The following is an 18539-nucleotide window of genomic DNA, read 5'->3' as shown; positions in this document are numbered from 1 at the left end:
TGTGAATGTAAAGGGCAGAACCAGCCCTGCTAGCAGGTCCTGCCCAAACAGTCCCTGCCTTAGAGCAGGGTGGTCAGGGTGGCCTGGACAGCCACAGCAATTTAAAAATTGCTACATTTTAAAATTTTAGTCCATAATACATATACATAGGCTGATAGGCTGTGTGTGTGTTGGGGGTGTGTGGGGGATGTGGGGGGTGTGTGTATGTGTGTGAGGGGGGTGCGTGTGTGTGTGTGTTTACAACATGATGTAGAAAGGGAACTTGAAGATTTGGTCCAGCTTCTGATGAGTGATACATTTGTTTTTTCAACCAAGATCAACTTTTGCAAGGGTGACACTTTTCTTTAGTCCCAACCTGACATCCGGTTTCTCCTCGAACACCTTCAGTGGCTGAGAACCCTCAGTCTCACAGGCCTATTTGTTCCAAGGTAGGAACTTCTAGACAGGTCTTCCTTTCAATGAGCAGCAGTCAGCCTCCCTGTAACTGCTACCACGGTTCTGACCTCAGAGCTAAAGGGAGCAGACCGTGTCCCTTACCACAGCATGCCATCTTCTCCACCTTTGAGGACAGCTGTCACGGCCCCCCTGGCATCTTCTCTGCCTCCCCACCCCTGGCTGTATATCCTCAGTCCTTCCACAGTTCCTTAGGAGACTCGGTTTCCAAACCTTCTATAAGGACTTCCACGTTTTCTCTGTGCTCAGAACTGTATGCAGCTCTCCTGACTCTGTCTAACCAGGGCACGGTGGAGAACTCTCACCTCTCATTCTAGATGTTGTCCCCAGAAAATTGCTGGCAGCCATGTCTCACTGTGGGTGTACAAAGCACTTGCTGTCAACTAAAACACCTTTTCACACGAATAGACACACATGCTGCTCTTGCCATCCTGTAGTTATAAAGGTGATTGATTTGAGCTAAGAGCAAGACTTCTTATTTATGCTGTTCAATTTCATCATCCCAGCCTGTTGGACTATTTAGGGATCTTTACTGACATCCCAAGTATCAGTTACCTTCACGTCATTCACACATTTGATACACACCTCATTTATGTCTATGCTGAAGTCAGTGTAAAAAAATCCCATGCTGTGCCCTCAGACCTCCTGATGACACTGATCTCCTAGAGGGCAGCCATTCTCTTGATAGAGATGTTTGCCTGCATGGCACTGAGTCCAGCACCTGAAATGTCATCTGCCTCTTGCTTCTCTACCCTGTCCACAGGACCATTCTGAGACATTTGGCAAATGACACACTGAAACCCAGACTGTGACTGTAGAATTCTCCTGCATTTACCTTTTAATAACCTGCCTCCAAAAGAAACATTAACACAGTTTTATTAAACCCATGCCAGCTGCACTGCATCACTCCATCTCTATTTGTTTTCCAGGAGCCAGGATGAAGCTGTTGATACGATCACTTTAAGAATTTACAGATATCTCAGTTCCCATACCTGGTTATGTTTCAAAGAAACTTCTAAGACAAATTGATGGCAAGTTCATGTGAAAGTTTTATATCAAAGTTATTATAAGAGGTTCCTGAGAAAACCAATTGAAATACAGTCATGCATTGCTTAATGACAGGGATGTGTTCTGAAAAGGATGCATCATTAGGCCTCTTTGTCATTGTGCGTACATCATAGCATGTACTTACACAGACCTAGATGGTACAGCCTACTACACACCTAGGCTATATGGTATGGCCTGTTGTTCCTAGTGGGCGGATCACTTGAGGTCAGGAGTTTGAGACCAGCCTGATGGTGAACCCCCATCTCTACTAAAAATACAAAAATTACCAGGGTGTGGTGGCACAGGCCTATAGTCTCAGCTACTTGGGAGGCTGAGGCAGGAGAATCACTTGAACCCAGGAGGCAGAGGTTGCACTGAGCCGAGATCACGACACTGCACTCCAGCCTGGGCAACAGACCAAGACTGTCTCTCAAAAAACCAAACATTTAATTTTTATACCCTTTAACCCAGTAGTTTCACTTTTAAGACTTTATTCTAAAGAAATAATCAGAGTGGCACTCCAAGATTTGTGTACAGTAAGTGTAAAATTATGCAGTAAGTGTTTTGAGTACACTATGCAGATGGTCACCACAGTTTTCTTTCGTTTTTTTTTTTTTTTTTAAGATGGAGTCTCTCTCTGTCACCCAGGCTGGAGTGCAGTGGCATGATCTTAGCTCACTGCAACCTCCGCCTCCTGGGTTCAAGTGATTCTCCTGCCCAGCCTCCTGACTAGCTGGGATTACAGGTGCCCACCACACCACACCCACCTAATTTTTGTATTTTTTAGTAGAGACAGGGTTTCACCATGTTGGTCAGGCTGGTCTCAAACTCCTGAACTTGTCTCCGCCCACCTCAGCCTCCCACAGTGCTGGGATTACAGGCGTGAGCCACCACACCAGGCTCAGTTTTCTTTTTATTATGAACAACTGGGAACATTTCAAATTCCAATAATAGAGGATGAACCATAGTGTCCTCATAAATATAATGTGGCCTCATTACAAATGTATTTTTGAAAGGTTTTTGTTTGTTTGTGTATGTGATGGAGTTTCACTCTGTCACCCAGGCTGGAGTGCAATGGTGCAATCTTGGCTGACTGTAACCTCTGCCTTCTGGGTTCCAGTGATTCTCCTGCCTCAGCCTCCCGAGAAGCTGGGATTACAGGCGCCAGCTACCACACCTGGCCAATTTTTGTATTTTTAGTAGAGACAGGATTTCACCGTGTTGGCCAGGCTGCTTTTGAACTCCTGACCTCAGGTGATCTGCCCGCCTCGGCCTCCCAAAGTGCTGGGATTACAAGTATGAGCCACCGTGCCCGGCCTTAGTTTTGAAAGTTCTTAATCAGAAAAGTCAAGATGCAAAACCATATATTTATTATTATCTCCATTATATATACATACACATATTCGGAGAGAGAAAAATTAATGAAAATAACCAAATGTTAACAATAAGTGCCTGTTACAGAATTATGATTGGTTTTTTCCCCTCTTTTCCAAATTTTCTACAGCTAAATTTTTAAAGTTTTTATAACCAGGAAAAAAATTTAAAAGTTTGCAATGCATTCCAGAAATAAGTGTCTCAGACTTTGCTAATTTAAATTATTCATGCCTTCTCTGCCTGCCTTCTCCGCCTTGCTTCCTAGGGCTGGTGTTCCCGACTTGACATTTTCAACCGTGTAAGTGGAGAGCAGTGAAGAATGACGCCCCAGCCCTGAGAACTGAGGGCTGCCCTATTTGTATTTCCTTGGGTTGCTGTAGATGTCACAGGGAGTCCCAAGCCATCACAACCAGGGAGCACAGGATGTTGCCAGGTGTGGGAAAAGGCCTTAAGGGTGTCAGAGTCCCGAAAGAAGCCTCCTAATTCCCAGCTGGGGAATGGAGATTTCAAGTGAGTTCTTGTTTCTAGGCTGAGATCAACACACTTGCTTCTTACCCACTGGCCCAGTGTGTCCTAACCTTGGCTACAAATGAGAGTCAGCTGGGGGACCTTTAAACAAACACTGTTGCCAGTATCCCACCCATAGTCAATTCAGTCAGACTTTTAGGGGTGGGCCCCAGCATCAGTGATTTTTCAGAAGTTCCCCACCTGATTTAGATGCATGGTGAAAGTTGACAACCACCAGACTCAAGATACCACATGTTAATGGGCCCAGTGTATTCAAGGCCCTGTAGTCGGCTGCATCTCCCCTGGCATCCTAAGAACTCTAAATCCCTTCTAGCTGTTTGTTTGTCAAACTCCTCAGCTTACTTTCAAAGGAGCTTACTCATTCCCTCCTTCCCTCACATGACCCCAGGCACAGTTAATGGTTGTTCCTAAAGGATTTTGTCTTTGTTCCTTCAGGATCAGATCAAGTGAGACAGCATCCCCAAGACTAAGATCTCTGAGGAGAATAAAGGCACCATCTCTGTACCTCTGGTTCCTGGTACAGAGTAACTTCTTGACGGTTATCAAATGAATGAACAAAAGAATGAATGAATGCAGTGGTGTCCCATCATCTGGTAACAGACTATTCTTTGATGTTTTCATTTTCAGGGTGTACAGATTATAGTGTTTCCAGAAGATGGCATTCATGGATTCAACTTCACAAGAACATCCATTTATCCATTTTTGGATTTCATGCCGTCTCCCCAGGTGGTCAGGTGGAACCCATGCCTGGAGCCTCACCGTTTCAATGACACGGAGGTGATTCTGGTCTTTTTCCTCAGTAGGCTGAGGGTACACAGAGATGAGCTAAGTCAGGGACCAAAACTGTGACATGTTATTTGAGATCAAAAGGAGACCTTAGGATCCCAAAAATCCATCCCAAACTCCCAATGATCCATGTGCCACATGTTCATTCCATTAAAGAGTGTCTGATGTTACAAGGCACTTACTCATCTATGGATCTTTCCATTTATTAATTACACAAGAAATACATGAATGTGTGCTTAAACCAAACCAAAACAAACCAAAAGTCAACACGGAAAAGTTCTTCTTCGCCACAGCCTGCCCTCATCCTATGCCTTTTCTTAGAGCCATTAACAATTTGATGTACATTCAGCTGTATTCGTTTCTATGCATCTCATAGTTATTGACATCCTCTTTTTATGCATACTCTATGCTTATTTGTTTTTAAATTTTTGCTATTATAAGCAAGTTTCAATGAATATCCTTGTACATATATTTTTGTAAACATGTTCAAGTTTTTCTGTAAGATAAAATTTTTAGAAATGGAATCCCTCAAAGGATATGTACATTTTAAATTATATTAAGAGTATAGGCTGGATGCAGTGGCTCATGCCTGTAATCCCAGCACTTTGGGAGGCCAAGGTCAGTGGATCATGAGGTCAGGAATTTGAGACCAGCCTGGCCAAGATGGTGAAACCCCGTCTCTACTAAAAATACAAAAATTAGCCGGGCACTGTGGTGGGTGCCTGTAATTCCAGCTACTTGGGAGACTGAGATAGGAGAATTGCTTGAACCTGGGAGGTGGAGGTTGCAGTGAGCCAAGATCACACCAATGCACTCTAGCCTGGATGACAGAGCGAGACTCAGTCTCAAAAAAAAAGAAAAAAAGGGCCAGGTGCAGTGGCTCACACCCGTAATCCCAGCACTTTGGGAGGCTGAGGCTAGTGGATCATGAGGTCAGGAGTTCAAGACCGGCCTGGCCAACATCATGGAACCCTGTCTCTATTAAAAATACAAAATTAGCACACACCTGTAGTCCCCCCTACTCAGGAGGCTGAGGCGGAGAATTGCTTGAACCTGGGAGGTGGAAGTTGCAGTGAGCCAAGACCATACCATTGTACTCCAGGCTGGGTGACAGATTAAGACTCCATCTCAAAAAAAAAAAAAAAAGAATTAGAAAAGAGTACCAAAGAGTACCAAATTTCCCCCTTAAAAATCTCTGATTTCACTACAGCTTCAGTAATCCAGTAATACAGTATGAGTGCCTCTTTTCCCATCCTTTGGTCAATGCAAGATAGAATAATCTTTTGAGCCTATGCACAGTGGTTCACATCTGTAATCCCAGAATTTTGGGAGGCTGAGGCTCGCAGATAGCTTCAGCTCATGAGTTCAAGACCAGCCTGGCCAATATGGTGAAACCCCATCTCTACAAAAATACAAAAATTAGCTGGGCACAGTGTTGCATGCCTTTAGTCCCAGCCACTGGGGAGGCTGAGGTGGGAGGATGGCTTGAGCCTGGGAAGCAGAGGTTACAGTGAGCCAAGATTATGCCACTGCACTCTAGCCTGAGCGACAGAGCCAGACCCTGCCTAAAAAAGAAAAGAAAAGAAAAGAAAAAGAATAATCTTTTGAATTTTTGCCAGTCTTAAGAAGGTGAAAAATGATGGATAGCTCATTGTTTTAATTTGCATTTCTCTCTTACTAATGAGATTGAGCATCTTTTGAGATGTTTGTGGGCCATTTTGCTTTATTCTTCTGTGAATCGCCTGTTTACATGCTTTGCACATTTTCAGTAGTGGTTGCTTTTTCCTTATTGATTTATTCTTTTTTTATATAAGTTTTTTTTCTACTCTTTTGCTGATAAAGACATACCCAATTGATTTATGATAGCTGTTTATTATGGATACAATGTAAGTGCTTTTGTATTTGAAAACTGTGAGAGCCAAGTACAATGATGCATTACCTGTAGTCCCAGCTTCTTAGGAGGTTAAGAGGAGAGGATTGCTTGAGGCCAGGAGTTCAAGTCCAGCCTGGGCAATATATAACAAGACCCTGTCTCTTTAAAAAAAAAAAAATGAAGCAAAACGAAGGATTTTAAAAACTCATTTATTTATCCTATAGGTGCTCCAGCGCCTGAGTTGTATGGCCATCAAGGGAGATATGTTCTTGGTGGCCAATCTTGGGACAAAGCAGCCTTGTCATATCAGCGACCCAGGGTGCCCAAATGATGGGAGATACCAGTTCAACACAGATGTCGTGTTCAGCAATAATGGAACCCTGGTTGACCGCTACCGCAAACACAACCTCTACTTTGAGGCAGCATTTGATGTTCCTCTTAAAGTGGATCACACCACCTTTGATACCCCCTTTGCTGGCAGGTTTGGTGTCTTCACGTGCTTTGATATATTGTTCTTCAACCCTGCTGTCAGACTCCTTAGAGACTACGAGGTGAAGCACGTTGTGTACCCGACTGCCTGGATGAACCAGCTCCCACTCTTGGCAGCTATTGAGATTCAGAAAGCCTTTGCTGTTGCCTTTGGTGTCAACGTTCTGGCAGCTAACGTCCACCACCCAGTTCTGGGGATGACAGGGAGTGGCATACACACCCCTCTGAAGTCCTTTTGGTACCATGACATGGAAAACCCCAACGGTCGCCTTATAATTGCCCAGGTGGCCAAAAATCCAGTGGGTCTCATTGATGCAGAGAATGCAACAGGTGAAATGGACCCATCTCATAGTAAGTTTTTAAAAATCTTGTCAGGTGATCCATACTGTGAGAAGGATGCTCAGGAAGTCCATTGTGATGAAGCCACCAAGTGGAACAGGAATGCTCTTCCCATATTTCACTCTGAAATGATGTATGACAATTTCACCCTGGTCCCCATCTGGGGAAAGGAAGGCTATCTCCATGTCTGTTCAAATGGCCTCTGCTGTTATTTACTTTACGAGAGGCCTACGTTATCCGAAGAGCTGTATGCCCTGGGGGTCTTTGATGGGCTTCACACAGTACATGGCACTTACTACATCCAAGTGTGTGCCCTGGTCAGGTGTGGGGGTCTTGGCTTCGACACCTGTGGACAGGAGATCACAGAGGCCACAGGGATCTTTGAGTTTCACCTGTGGGGGAACTTCAGTACTTCCTATATCTTTCCTTTGTTTCTGACCTCAGGAATGACTCTGGATGTCCCTGACCAGCTTGGCTGGGAGAATGACCATTATTTCCTGAGGAAGAGTGGGCTGTCCTCCGGCCTGGTGACGGCAGCTCTCTATGGGCGCTTGTATGAGAGGGACTAGGAAAAAGACGTGGTCTGTGGGGTGGACTCCGGCCATCATGTCGACAGGCTTCCACAGACCACAAGCCCTGGGACCGCCTCTCTGCCTGAAGGGCAGGAGCCCATTTCTGTGGCACCAGATTCCACCCTGGGAATTGTGGGAGCAAGTAGGAGAGGCGGATTCCCTCAGTGTCTTCCTCTTAAACCTCAGTTATTGAGACATTAGCTGATATTTTCTATTCACATTTGTCTTTTTCAAGCCACATCTTCCTCTAACAAATCTCTCAGTATGCAACTGGTCTCAAGCTAAAACAAAAAATAAATGTCAGTTTCTATTTAACACATCCACAAAGCAGTGGCTTGGTTTTTTTTTTTTTCTTTTTAATCTTCATCAAGTGACACCCAGGACATGTAAATACTTCATAAGCCTTAAACATTTTCTGAGGTAAGAAACAAGCTCTCAAAGCAAAAGATCTATTAGAAATGGCCCCTGTGGGGAACTTTCCCATTCTGGCCATCCAGAACTCTATGCAGATGAAATGGCAACGCTAGTGCCACCAGCAACGTCAGAATTGTAGACCTTAAAGCGGCTCTTAAAAATAGAAAAGAAGGGCCGGGCGCGGTGGCTCAGGCCTGTAATCCCAGCACTTTGGGAGGCCGAGGCGGGCGGATCACGAGGTCAAGAGATCAAGACCATCCTGGTCAACATGGTGAAACCCCGTCTCTACTAATACAAAAAATTAGCTGGGCATGGTGGCGCGTGCCTGTAATCCCAGCTACTCGGGAGGCTGAGGCAGGAGAATCGCCTGAACCCAGGAGGCGGAGGTTGCGGTGAGCCGAGATCGCGCCATTGCACTCCAGCCTGGGTAATGAGCGAAACTCCGTCTCAAAAAAAAAAAAAAAAAAAAAAAAAAAAATAGAAAAGAAGTGTTTCTCACATCTGCCAGTAATGGAATTTTCTGTCAGTAAGTGGAATGTGTGGGCAGGACTTGGAATAACTGGAGAGGGTGCAGTGCTTCGGGGTGAAGGGCAGGCAGGGACTGGAAAATGCTGAGACGGGGGCAGCCATGGGAAGTAATAGAATTCTTTCTGTACAGCACAGCTCATCCAGGGATTCCGAGGGCCTTAATAAATCACGGTAGCTTTGGGCAAGTGTTGGGCACGTTGCCCGACTGTGCAGGATGGTTTGATGCTGGTATAATTTGATCTGGAGCCCTGTAGAGGATCTCCTCACTTTGCAGTGATGCATGGCACCCCGTGGAGGTAAGTTGCCACGAAGGGCGTGAAGGGCGGCCCACTTTAGTCACGCATTTATTCAGTCATCCAACAGGCACAGAGCAGGGGCTTCCTGTGTTAGGAATTCCAAATGCAAAATTATCAGTTTCAATGCGGCGAAGGCATTTTTAGGCTACTGATTTCTGTGTAATTTCTGTCCAACATTTCAAAGCCCTTTAAAAAAGGGATTTTGACTTCATGCCTAGTAACTGTTTCAGGTCATTTTTTAAGTGCAGAATGGATAATTAGTCTTCGGCGATTTGCCTCTTAAATGTGGCCATTTTGTTTGAACTCCTTTTTCGTTTTTTTAAACAGTATATGCTTAAACACCACACGATTTTATACAGCAAGAAAATGAACTGATCTCCCTGTTCCCTCACAGTGCAGCTTTCCTGATCATTTTCCGGCTCTTAGGCAGGATAATTAATGACATGCATGGATTCTGCAGTCAGATTGATGGGGTTTCCAGGCATGGCCTCAGCATTTACTCCTCACTGGAGAGACCTCGGGCCCCGGTTTTTTATTCACAGAATGCATGTTGAATAAACCGCATGGGAAAAAGCAAAGCCAGCCCCAGCCCCTGCTGACTCACTGCTCCCTGGAAGAGACCTGGGATGAGTCAAGTCTTCAGGGAATAAGCAGGAAGGACTTGGAATTCCTGAGCAAGCCCTGGGTTCCCCGCGCCCTAGGAAGTCCCTCTGGAAGGGGAGCAGAACCTCTCCCACCAGATGACAAGTTCATCTTCCCACCCAGTGCGGATCCCACCAGGCGTGAGCTGTCAGGCCAGAAGTGGCCCCAGATGTGGCTGTCCACCGCCTACTCTGCTTCCCTGCCTCAAACTCCAGGGAGACAGAAATTACCTAAAAATGCGTATCATTGCTTTATGCCAAGATGATTCAAGTAAGCCTGAGAAAGAGAGGCCAGTTCTAAATACAGACTTGGCAGAACTACTTCACCCAGTAAACCTCGAATAAGCACCTGCAGGATTCTCATTCTCCCTTCTGGGCGGGGCACCACAGATTTTCCCTGAGTGATTTTCTACCGACAATTTAGAATGAATTGCTCATGAAGTAGAAATGAGGGGAAAAGCAAATGATGGTGGTAGAACAAAGTTGTTTTTACAATTAAAAGAAGTAGCTGCCAGATGACAGAACAAAGTAGAGGACGGGAAAATAAACCATTTTCAGGGAGAAAATGTACCCTATGACTGATGGCTGTGATATGCTTTTGTCGATTGTGATCTTGAAATTCAGGAAGCAAATGGCAATCTTGACCACAGCGTGGAGGCAGGAAAGCAAATGCCTTTTTGGCTAAACCAGGCTGGAGGGAAGTAGCTTGGCTGGCGTGGTTTCTCATGTAGGTGCAGCTGTGCTTTTCTGTGGTTTTTCTCACACGGGAAGTGAGAGGCACAGTGAGCTGTATTCACGCCGAATTGAAAAGCCCTGTTCTTAGAGAAGAAAAAACCATGCCTCCTCACAGACTGCCAAGTCCCACAGCCCACCACGTCCGCTCCCAAGACACAGGCCCGTCCAGAGCCCCTGCTGAGGGAAGCCCGCCCAGGCACAGGTGGCCCTGCTTGGTACCTGCGCCCCCACCCCCCGGCCATGGGATATTGAACCAGGAGGAGGCACCCAGCCCAAGGCCAGCCAATCAGAGCATTGGCTGGTGTTCCAGGTGGCCTGGCACAGAAGATCTGCTCAGAGAGAACTGACAGTGAATCAGCTACTCTGATTTTCAAGGAAACTCAGAATTGCTCAAGTGAAATGACCACCCAACGAACAATTTCTCAACGGAGTGGATTTATATAGGACAAAATAGAAAGGCATGACAATATGAAATGTATTGTGCACAAAGGCCTAGATTTAAGACAAGAGCTGATGTGACCTGAAGCTCTGTGAGCAGGAGACTGCCTGGGGGGCCGTGTTGCTGCTCAGGCCAGAGAAAGGTCCTTGTCTTCTGGCTTCAGTCTTTCATGGCCAAGCTTCCCTTTGAATGTTAGTTACCTATGCCCACATAACAAATTGCCCCAAAACTTAATGGCTTAAAACAAGCATGGATAGGGGCCGGGCGCGGTGGCTCACGCATGTAGTCCCAGCACTTTGGGAGGCTGAGGCGGGTGGATCATGAGGTCAAGAGATCGAGACCATCCTGGTCAACATGGTGAAACCTCGTCTCTACTAAAAATACAAAAAATTAGCTGAGCATGGTGGTGCGTGCCTGTAATCCCAGCTACTCAGGAGGCTGAGGCAGGAGAATTGCCTGAACCCAGGAGGCAGAGGTTGCGGTGAGCCGAGATCGCGCCATTGCACTCCAGCCTGGGTAACAAGAGCGAAACTCCATCTCAAAAAAAAAAAAAAAAAACAAGCATGGACATTGTTAATTCACTCAGTTCAGTGGGGTAGGAAAGCGAGAGAGGCTTAGCTGAGTTTTTCTGGCTCGGAGTCTTTCGTGAGGCTGCAGCCAGTTGAAGGCCTCACTGGATTTGGAGAATGTTATTGGTTGAATTGTGTCTTCCCCCGAAAAGATACGTTGTAGTCCTAACCCCTAGTAGCTCAGAATGTGGCCTTATTTGGAAATAGGGTCTTTGCGATGTGATGAAGAAGTTAAGATAAGGTCACACTGGAGTAGGTGAGTCCTTAATCCTATATGACATGTCCTTCTCAGAAGAGAAGAAGACACACAGGGAGAAGATGGCTATGTGACAGCAGGGGCAGAGACCCCCTGGTAGAGGCAGGGATGCCTCTACCAGAAAGGCACACCAGGGTTTGCACACCAACAACAAACACCAGAAATTAGAAGAGGCGAGGAACGACCCCCACCCCCACAACCCACCCCTGCAGGTTTCAGAAGAAGCATGGCCCTGCCAACACCTTGATTCTGGATTTCCAGCTTCCACAACTATGAGACCGTAGTTTCTGTTGTTTTAAGCCACCCAGTTCAGGATACTTTGATATGCCAGGCCTGGGAAACAAATACAGAGGATCACTTGCAAAATGGCCCAGTCACACAGTGGCAAGTTGGTGCTGGCTGCTAGCAGACGGTCTCAGTTCCTCACCTGGGCCTTTCCATGGGAATACCTGAGTGTCCTCGTGATGTGGCCCCTGGCTGCCCTGAAGCAAGTGATCCAAGAGAGCACAGGTGGAGCCGTGATGTCCTCTATGGTCTAGTCTCAGAAGTCACACTGCTGCATCATTTGGCACCATCCTATTGAGTTACACAGCTCAGCCCTGCTCCCCATGGAAAGAGACAGAGGGTATTAGATGCCAGAGGTGCTCACTGGGGACCATCCTGGAGACGGGCCACCTCTCTGCTCAGTCCACATCACAGCTTTCCTGTTTCTCACCTCCCAGCAGTTCCTGTTCCTCAGGTTGAAGTTCACATTCTTCACAGCCTTAGCCTGCCTAACCTTTGAGCTCACATGATGGCCCTTACCCTGAACCTGGGTCTCTGGTCCAGCCATGGCCACTTCTTTAAGCTCCTCCAGTATGCTGAGCACAGTCTGGCCTCTGTACTGTTGTCTGCTTGAAATGGCACCTTCTGATGAACAGTCATCCATCCTTCAAGGTGTACTCTCTCATCACAGCTTGTGAATCTTCACTTATTGAACTGATATTTCCCATTCCCAGTTCCCAGAGCCCTTTCTCATTGAACTATTTATCTAAGTTCTCTCTGGTAGTGAGTGACACCTCTGTGCTAGATGCACATAAATGGACACTCTTAACCTCCATGAGCCCTAAAGAAAGTTTGCTACAGCTATTTTGCAGATGGGAAAATAGCTAGTTGGTTGGTGCTATCTGTAGAAGACAGTGTTGGGGGTCACAGAACAGGATGGAGAGGTGTGGAGCATGCAGGGAAAACAAATGCATCCCTGGCATGATTCTTCCAGAACATTCTGGAAGCTCATAAACCAGTTCGTTTGAGAAGAGTTAGAGGAATTAGGGGAGAGAGAAGCTTTTTAAAGAAGCTTTTTAAAGCTACAGAACATAACCATGGTAGCTAGTCTCCAGATCAGCCCCCAATGCTCCCCACCTGCTGGTACCCCTTGTGTAACACTCCCCACATTTTTCTGGGGTCGTTTTGCATAGCCAATACAATATGGCAAATGCAATTGGTATGTTACTTCTGAAATTAGGTTATAAAAGATACTGCAGCTTCTATCTTGGTTGCTCACTTGCTGTCTTGGGTCCCTCCCTCTGGGGAAAGCCAGTTGCCAAGTCCCAAGGATCTCTATGAGCGGGTCTATTTGGCAAGGAACAGCCACAAGCTAGCTACATGAGTGAGCCATGTTGGAGGTGGATCCTCCAGCCTCAGTCAAGCTTTCAGATGACCGCTGCCCTGGGAAACAACTGCAACCTCTCTAAGTCACCCTTGATTTTCTACCTCTTGAAACTATAAAATACAAATGTGTGTTGTTTTAAACTTCTAGGTTTTGAGGTAATTTATTACACAGCAATAGATAACTAATAAAATAATCTTGCTACCAGCACCTTAATCTCCCACATCAAAGTTAAGATTCATCCAACGTTCAATCTCACAGCTATCTTGACTGCACCTATACAGCTTGCTGTCCCACTATAGATACCAAGTGCTATCAGTGGCTGTTCTTTGTTGGGTTACACAAAGCCAGAAATCATCTACATCTACTCTTTTCTTCTGGTTTTGAATAGTAAAATGCAACAGGGAGATGCTCTCAGATAGAGGGAGAACAGCAAAAAGAGGGGTCCATGCTGAACAGACCTTGGTTGCTTTGAAATTGCAAGTTCTGGCCGGGTGTGGTGGCTCATGCTTGTAATCCAAACACTTTGGAGGCCAAGGTGGGCGGATCACGTGAGGTCGGGAGTTCAAGACCAGCCTGACCAACATGGCGAAACCCCGTCATTAAAAAAAAAAAAAAAAATTGCAAGTTCTACAGGAGGTATTCTGACAGTGTCCAGGAAAATCTCCTGTCCCCAGAAGTTTGCCTAAGCCAACCCAGACAGAGGTATCCAACAGCCTGGTATGGTGCAGACCAGAGGTTCTCAAAGGTGGGCTCCAGGCAGCAGCACCAGTAGCACCTGGGAAATTGTTGGAAATGCAAAATCTTGGGCTCCACCCCAGATCAACTTAATCAGATTCTCTGGGCGTAAGGCCCATCAATCTGTGTTTAACAAGCCCTCCAGGTGATTCTGATCCTAATCAAGTGTGTGCCCACTGCTCTAAGGCTGCATACCAAAGCAGGTGCACGGTCTTAATCATCACCTTAGTCCTCTGAAACAGGCAAGTGTGTCCATTTTACAGAAGAAGGAGCTAAGGGCTGGAAGGAAAGTCTTTGCCCAAGACTAAAAACAAAATCCCAGCAACACAGGGCGAGCCTGGAATTCCCACCCCGGGACCAATGCACAGTAAGTGTTTCCACATCACTAACCCCGAAATGTTTTCTTTCCCATCATGCTAATTTTCAACCTATTATTACCCTTTCTGGGTGACTTATTCATCATCCAAATATATTATTTTTGTTTTGTTTGACTAAAGGCAATTACATTTACATTTTCCCCAAGTACTGGAATGTAATGGTTGAAATTCCTACCAATGATCTAGAAGAACTCTCTAAGGTTCTTTTTTTTTTTTTTTTTTTGAGACGGAGTTTCGATCTTGTTGCCCAGGCTGGCATGCAATGGCTTAATCTCGGCTCACTGCAACCTTCACCTCCTGAGTTCAAGCTATTCTCCTGCCTCAGCCTCCCGAGTAGCTGGGACTACAGGCGCCTGCCACCATGCCCGGCTAATTTTTTAAATATTTTTAGTAGAGACGGGATTTCACCATGTTGGCCAGGCTGGTCTCAAACTCCTGACCTCGTGATCCACCTGCCTTGGCCTCCCAAAGTGCTGGTATTACAAGCGTGAGCCACCTCGCCCAATAACTTCAAGGTTTTAAAGTGATTCATAATTAAAGAGATAATTATGTATAATGTGATTCGTAAGATAAGATATAACTTTAGGCATGTTCTAATTCTTTAAAAATTATTGATTCAACTCTGGATATCTCACAACTCTCAAAAAATGATGTGTGAAAATTAAGTATTAGTTCTGTGTAAAATACTGTGCTAGAAACTGTAGCATATGCAAAGTCACATAAGACTGTTACTGTTTTTTAAATTTTATTTTAAATAGAGACAGGGTTTTGCCATGTTGGCCAGGCTGAATCTCAAGTAATCCACCTGCTTCCGCCTCCCCAAGTGCTGTGATTACAGGCATGAGCCACCACTCCTGGCCAAGACTGTTACTTTTAGAGAGAGCTTATTATCACCTAGTATTCTTATAAACATAGGATTTAAATACAAACACACACACAGACCCCAAAACAAATTGCTAATGGATATTTGTGCAGATTTTATTTTTTAACAACCCCTCCAGGTGATTCTGATCCCAATCAAGTGCGAGCCCACTGCTCTAATGCGGCGCATACCAAAAAGCAGGTGCACGGTCTTAATCATCACCTTAGTCCTCTGAAACAGGCAAGTGTGTCCATTTTACAGAAGAAGGAACTAAGGGCTGGAAGAAAAGTCCTTGCCCAAGACTAAAAACAGAATCCCAGCAACACAGGGCGAGCCTGGAATTCCCACCCCGGGACCAAAACAAATTGCTAAAGGATATTTGTGCAGGTTTTATTTTTCCAAAGAGCCAAAACAATATTTGAAGAACTAAAAAGTTTAAAAATATAAAAGGCCAGTAAAGCAACATTGGGCATTAGGGCAAGTGAAGGGGAGGGAAGGAGCGTGAAGTCAGGAGAGGGGCAGTGGCTGGTTCTGCAGGCTCTGCAGGCCGTGGGGAGAGTTAGGGTTGATACGTGCAGGCAGCGTTGCAGGGGCTTAGGCAGGGGAATAACATGGTCATTTAAAGTGATTCTTCTACCTGAGGACAGGTTTTCAGACGCTTCACCTCCTCCTAAGTCAGTCACGCCTCATGTCTAACCCATCAGGACTCACTGAGGAAAATGTAATAAATAGCAGTTTAAGGGAAAAATAACAAAAAATCTATAATAGCAGTTTAAGGGACAAAAAAACCATTTTTTTGGAATTATTCATGTTAAGCTTAACATTTTCTAGTATAGTCCTGCATCAGTTTTTTGTTTTTTGTTTTTGAGATGAAGTCTCACTGTGCTGCCCAGGCTGGAGTGCAGTGTCATGATCTTGGCTCACTGCACCCTCTGCCGGGTTCAAGTGATTCTCCTGCCTCAGCCTCCTGAATAGCTGGGATTACAGATGCCCACTTCCACACCTGGCGAATTATATATATATATATATATTTTAGTAGAGATGGGGTTTCACCATATTGGCCAGGCTGGTCTCAAACTCCTGACCTCAAGTGGTCTGCCCACTTCAGCCTCCCAAAGTGTTGGGATTACAGGCGTGATGCACCATGCCCAGCCTCCTGCATCAGTTTTTAAAAGACTATCAGACAGGTCAAAGCCATTGGAGGAAAAGCCCCTGCATTCATGTACAACACAAAGGCATTTGTTTTCAGTAAACATGCACATCTTCAAAGAATGGTTGCAATCCAAATTGTTTAGTAACCATTAGAAGAACAAAGAAGGCTGTGTCCTCTGAACTGTAATGTGCATTTCATCTAAATTGCTGCATATTGGGGGCTGAACCATGCTGGGAGTTTGACGTATGTAAGGAAAATAATTAGGTTGATGGACTATAAAGATACTTATAATAAAAGCCAATATTTTGGCATTTACAAAGGAATTTGAAAAGGGTGAAAAAGTTCATTGTTCTGCAGTTAATATCCCACACTGTGGTCTTGTGTTCTACTGGTCCCTGAAAATGGTTTCAGATCTTTCCTCGGTGCAATGTATATTGAACAGTAAAATGGACATAGGTCACAAAACAGATTTATTCCTGCAAATTTACATACAAAATAAGTGAAAAAATAAACACAGGTTTGGATTGTGCTGGCTTGGGAGTCCAGCGACCAGGCCTGGCTTCCTTTTACGTTGTTGTGTGACCTCAGACATGTACCTGTGCCTCTCAAGGCCTAAGGCCCTCTCTGTAAAAGAGGGGGCTACACTAGATAATTTCAACTCAGATATCCTTGGAGACTCTCATTGTTTGCTAATTGTAAATTATGCTCTTTCTAATCGTAAATAAGAAAGTAAACAGTATTCATGTATGACAGAGAATACTTCGTTGTTTTCGTTTTTTTTTTTTTTTTTTTTTTTTTCTTTGGAGACGGAGTTTCGCTCTTGTTACCCAGGCTGGAGTGCAATGGCGCGATCTCGGCTCACCGCAACCTCCACCTCCTGGGTTCAGGCAATTCTCCTGCCTCAGCCTCCTGAGTAGCTGGGATTACAGGCACGTGCCACTGTGCCCAGCTAATTTTTTGTATTTTTAGTAGACGGGGTTTCACCATGTTGACTGGGATGGTCTCGATCTCTTGACCTCGTGATCCACCCGCCTCGGCCTCCCAAAGTGCTGGGATTACAGGCGTGAGCCACCGCGCCCGGCCTCGTTTTGTTTTTGAGACAGAGTCTCACTCTGTCACTGAGGCTGGAATGCAGTGGCACGATTTTGGCTCACTGAAACCTCTGCCTCCCAGGTTCAAGTGATTCTCCTACCTCTGCCTCCCATACAGCTGGGATTACAGGCACCTGCTACCATGCCCAGCTAATTTTTGTGTTTTTAGTAGCGACAGGGTTTCACCATGTTGGCCAGGCTGGTCTCAAACTCCTGACCTCAAGTGATCCGCCTGCTTCGGCCTCCCAAAATGCTGGGATTACAGGCATGAGCCACTGCACCCAGCCTACTTTGTTTTTATTATAGATTATTTTATAAAACAAAAGCAAAGACTCAATTCGTAACATGAATCCTCTCCCTCCAGGCTGGAGGCTATCCACCCCCTCCCGACTCATTCATTTGTTTAATATGTTTAGATTTTCATAATCAGTGTGTGATTTTCAATGAGTGCGTAAGTTTCACTTCATTTCATTAAGTTCCACTTAGTTTAAGTTTCAACTATGAAACTTAACTGCTTGAACAACCATTTCATTTTGCTCATGAATTTGGGAAGGACTCAGTTATGCGGCCCACCTCTTTCTGGCTGGAGGGTGGGGGATGGAGAACCCACTGCGAGGATAGTTTCTCCACTCAGGTCCCTGGCACATTGACAGGGCAGCTGGAAGGCTCCTCTGCGCCTCTCCATGTGGCCTTTCAGCATGCTGGTCTGAGGACAGTCACACTTCTAACAAGACATCTCAGGTTTCCCAAAGACGATATTGTAAGAGACAGGAAGAGGAAGCTGCCAATTTCTTAAAGCTCTGGCCAGAAACAGGCACAGCGGCACCTCTGGCATATTCTATCAGTAAAGTTGCTACAGAACCCTCCTAGATTCAAGGAGAGGAAACAGAGCCCACTCGTCAGTGGGAGGAGTGTCAAAGGATTTGTGGCTATTTAAAATCTACCTCAAAGTAGGCTGCTGTACTGATGTCAGTTTTTATTTATTGAGTGCTTAGCAGGCATAGTAGTTCATTTAATCTTTCCAATAACTCTGAAAGATAGATAACTTCATTAACTCCATTATACAGATGAAGAAACTGAGACACAGAGAGGCTAAACAACTGGCCCAGTGCCCTCAAGAACTGTATGTGAGCTAGGTTTTGAACATAGGCAGTTTGTGCATGGGAAACTGATGAGCTAATTAGGCTGTTACTGTAACTTCATGTAATTATTACAGCAATGATAAGGCATGTTACAAGCACTATGCGAGTAGGTAGCCTTTCCGTATTCCAGGTAAGCACCGTTCTTGGGTGGGGATGGTCCCAGTTGCTTTTTTGCTGTGGGTTCAGAAA

At 45.3% G+C, this 18539-nt stretch overlaps 1 protein-coding gene across 3 annotated transcripts in view; it reads left to right on the top strand.

The window, feature by feature from the left end:
* The window catches only part of BTD (biotinidase), a 35994-nt gene extending 28214 nt beyond the window's left edge, over positions 1-7780 (top strand). For all 3 annotated transcript variants that reach the window (XM_012466777.3, XM_012466778.3, XM_012466779.3), the window contains exons 3-4: positions 4030-4179; positions 6286-7780. In XM_012466777.3, coding sequence (XP_012322200.2) covers positions 4030-4179; positions 6286-7458 — 1323 coding nt within the window. In that variant the 3' untranslated portion in view covers positions 7459-7780. The remainder of the gene's footprint in view (positions 1-4029; positions 4180-6285) is intronic.
* Positions 7781-18539: the final 10759 nt, after the last annotated feature.

The sequence above is a fragment of the Aotus nancymaae genome, unplaced genomic scaffold (assembly GCF_030222135.1).
Source record: "Aotus nancymaae isolate 86718 unplaced genomic scaffold, 86718_ANA_hifiasm-v0.15.2.pri h1tg000019l, whole genome shotgun sequence".
NCBI classification, from domain to species: Eukaryota; Metazoa; Chordata; class Mammalia; order Primates; family Aotidae; genus Aotus; species Aotus nancymaae.
This window is presented reverse-complemented; position numbering and strand designations above follow the sequence as displayed.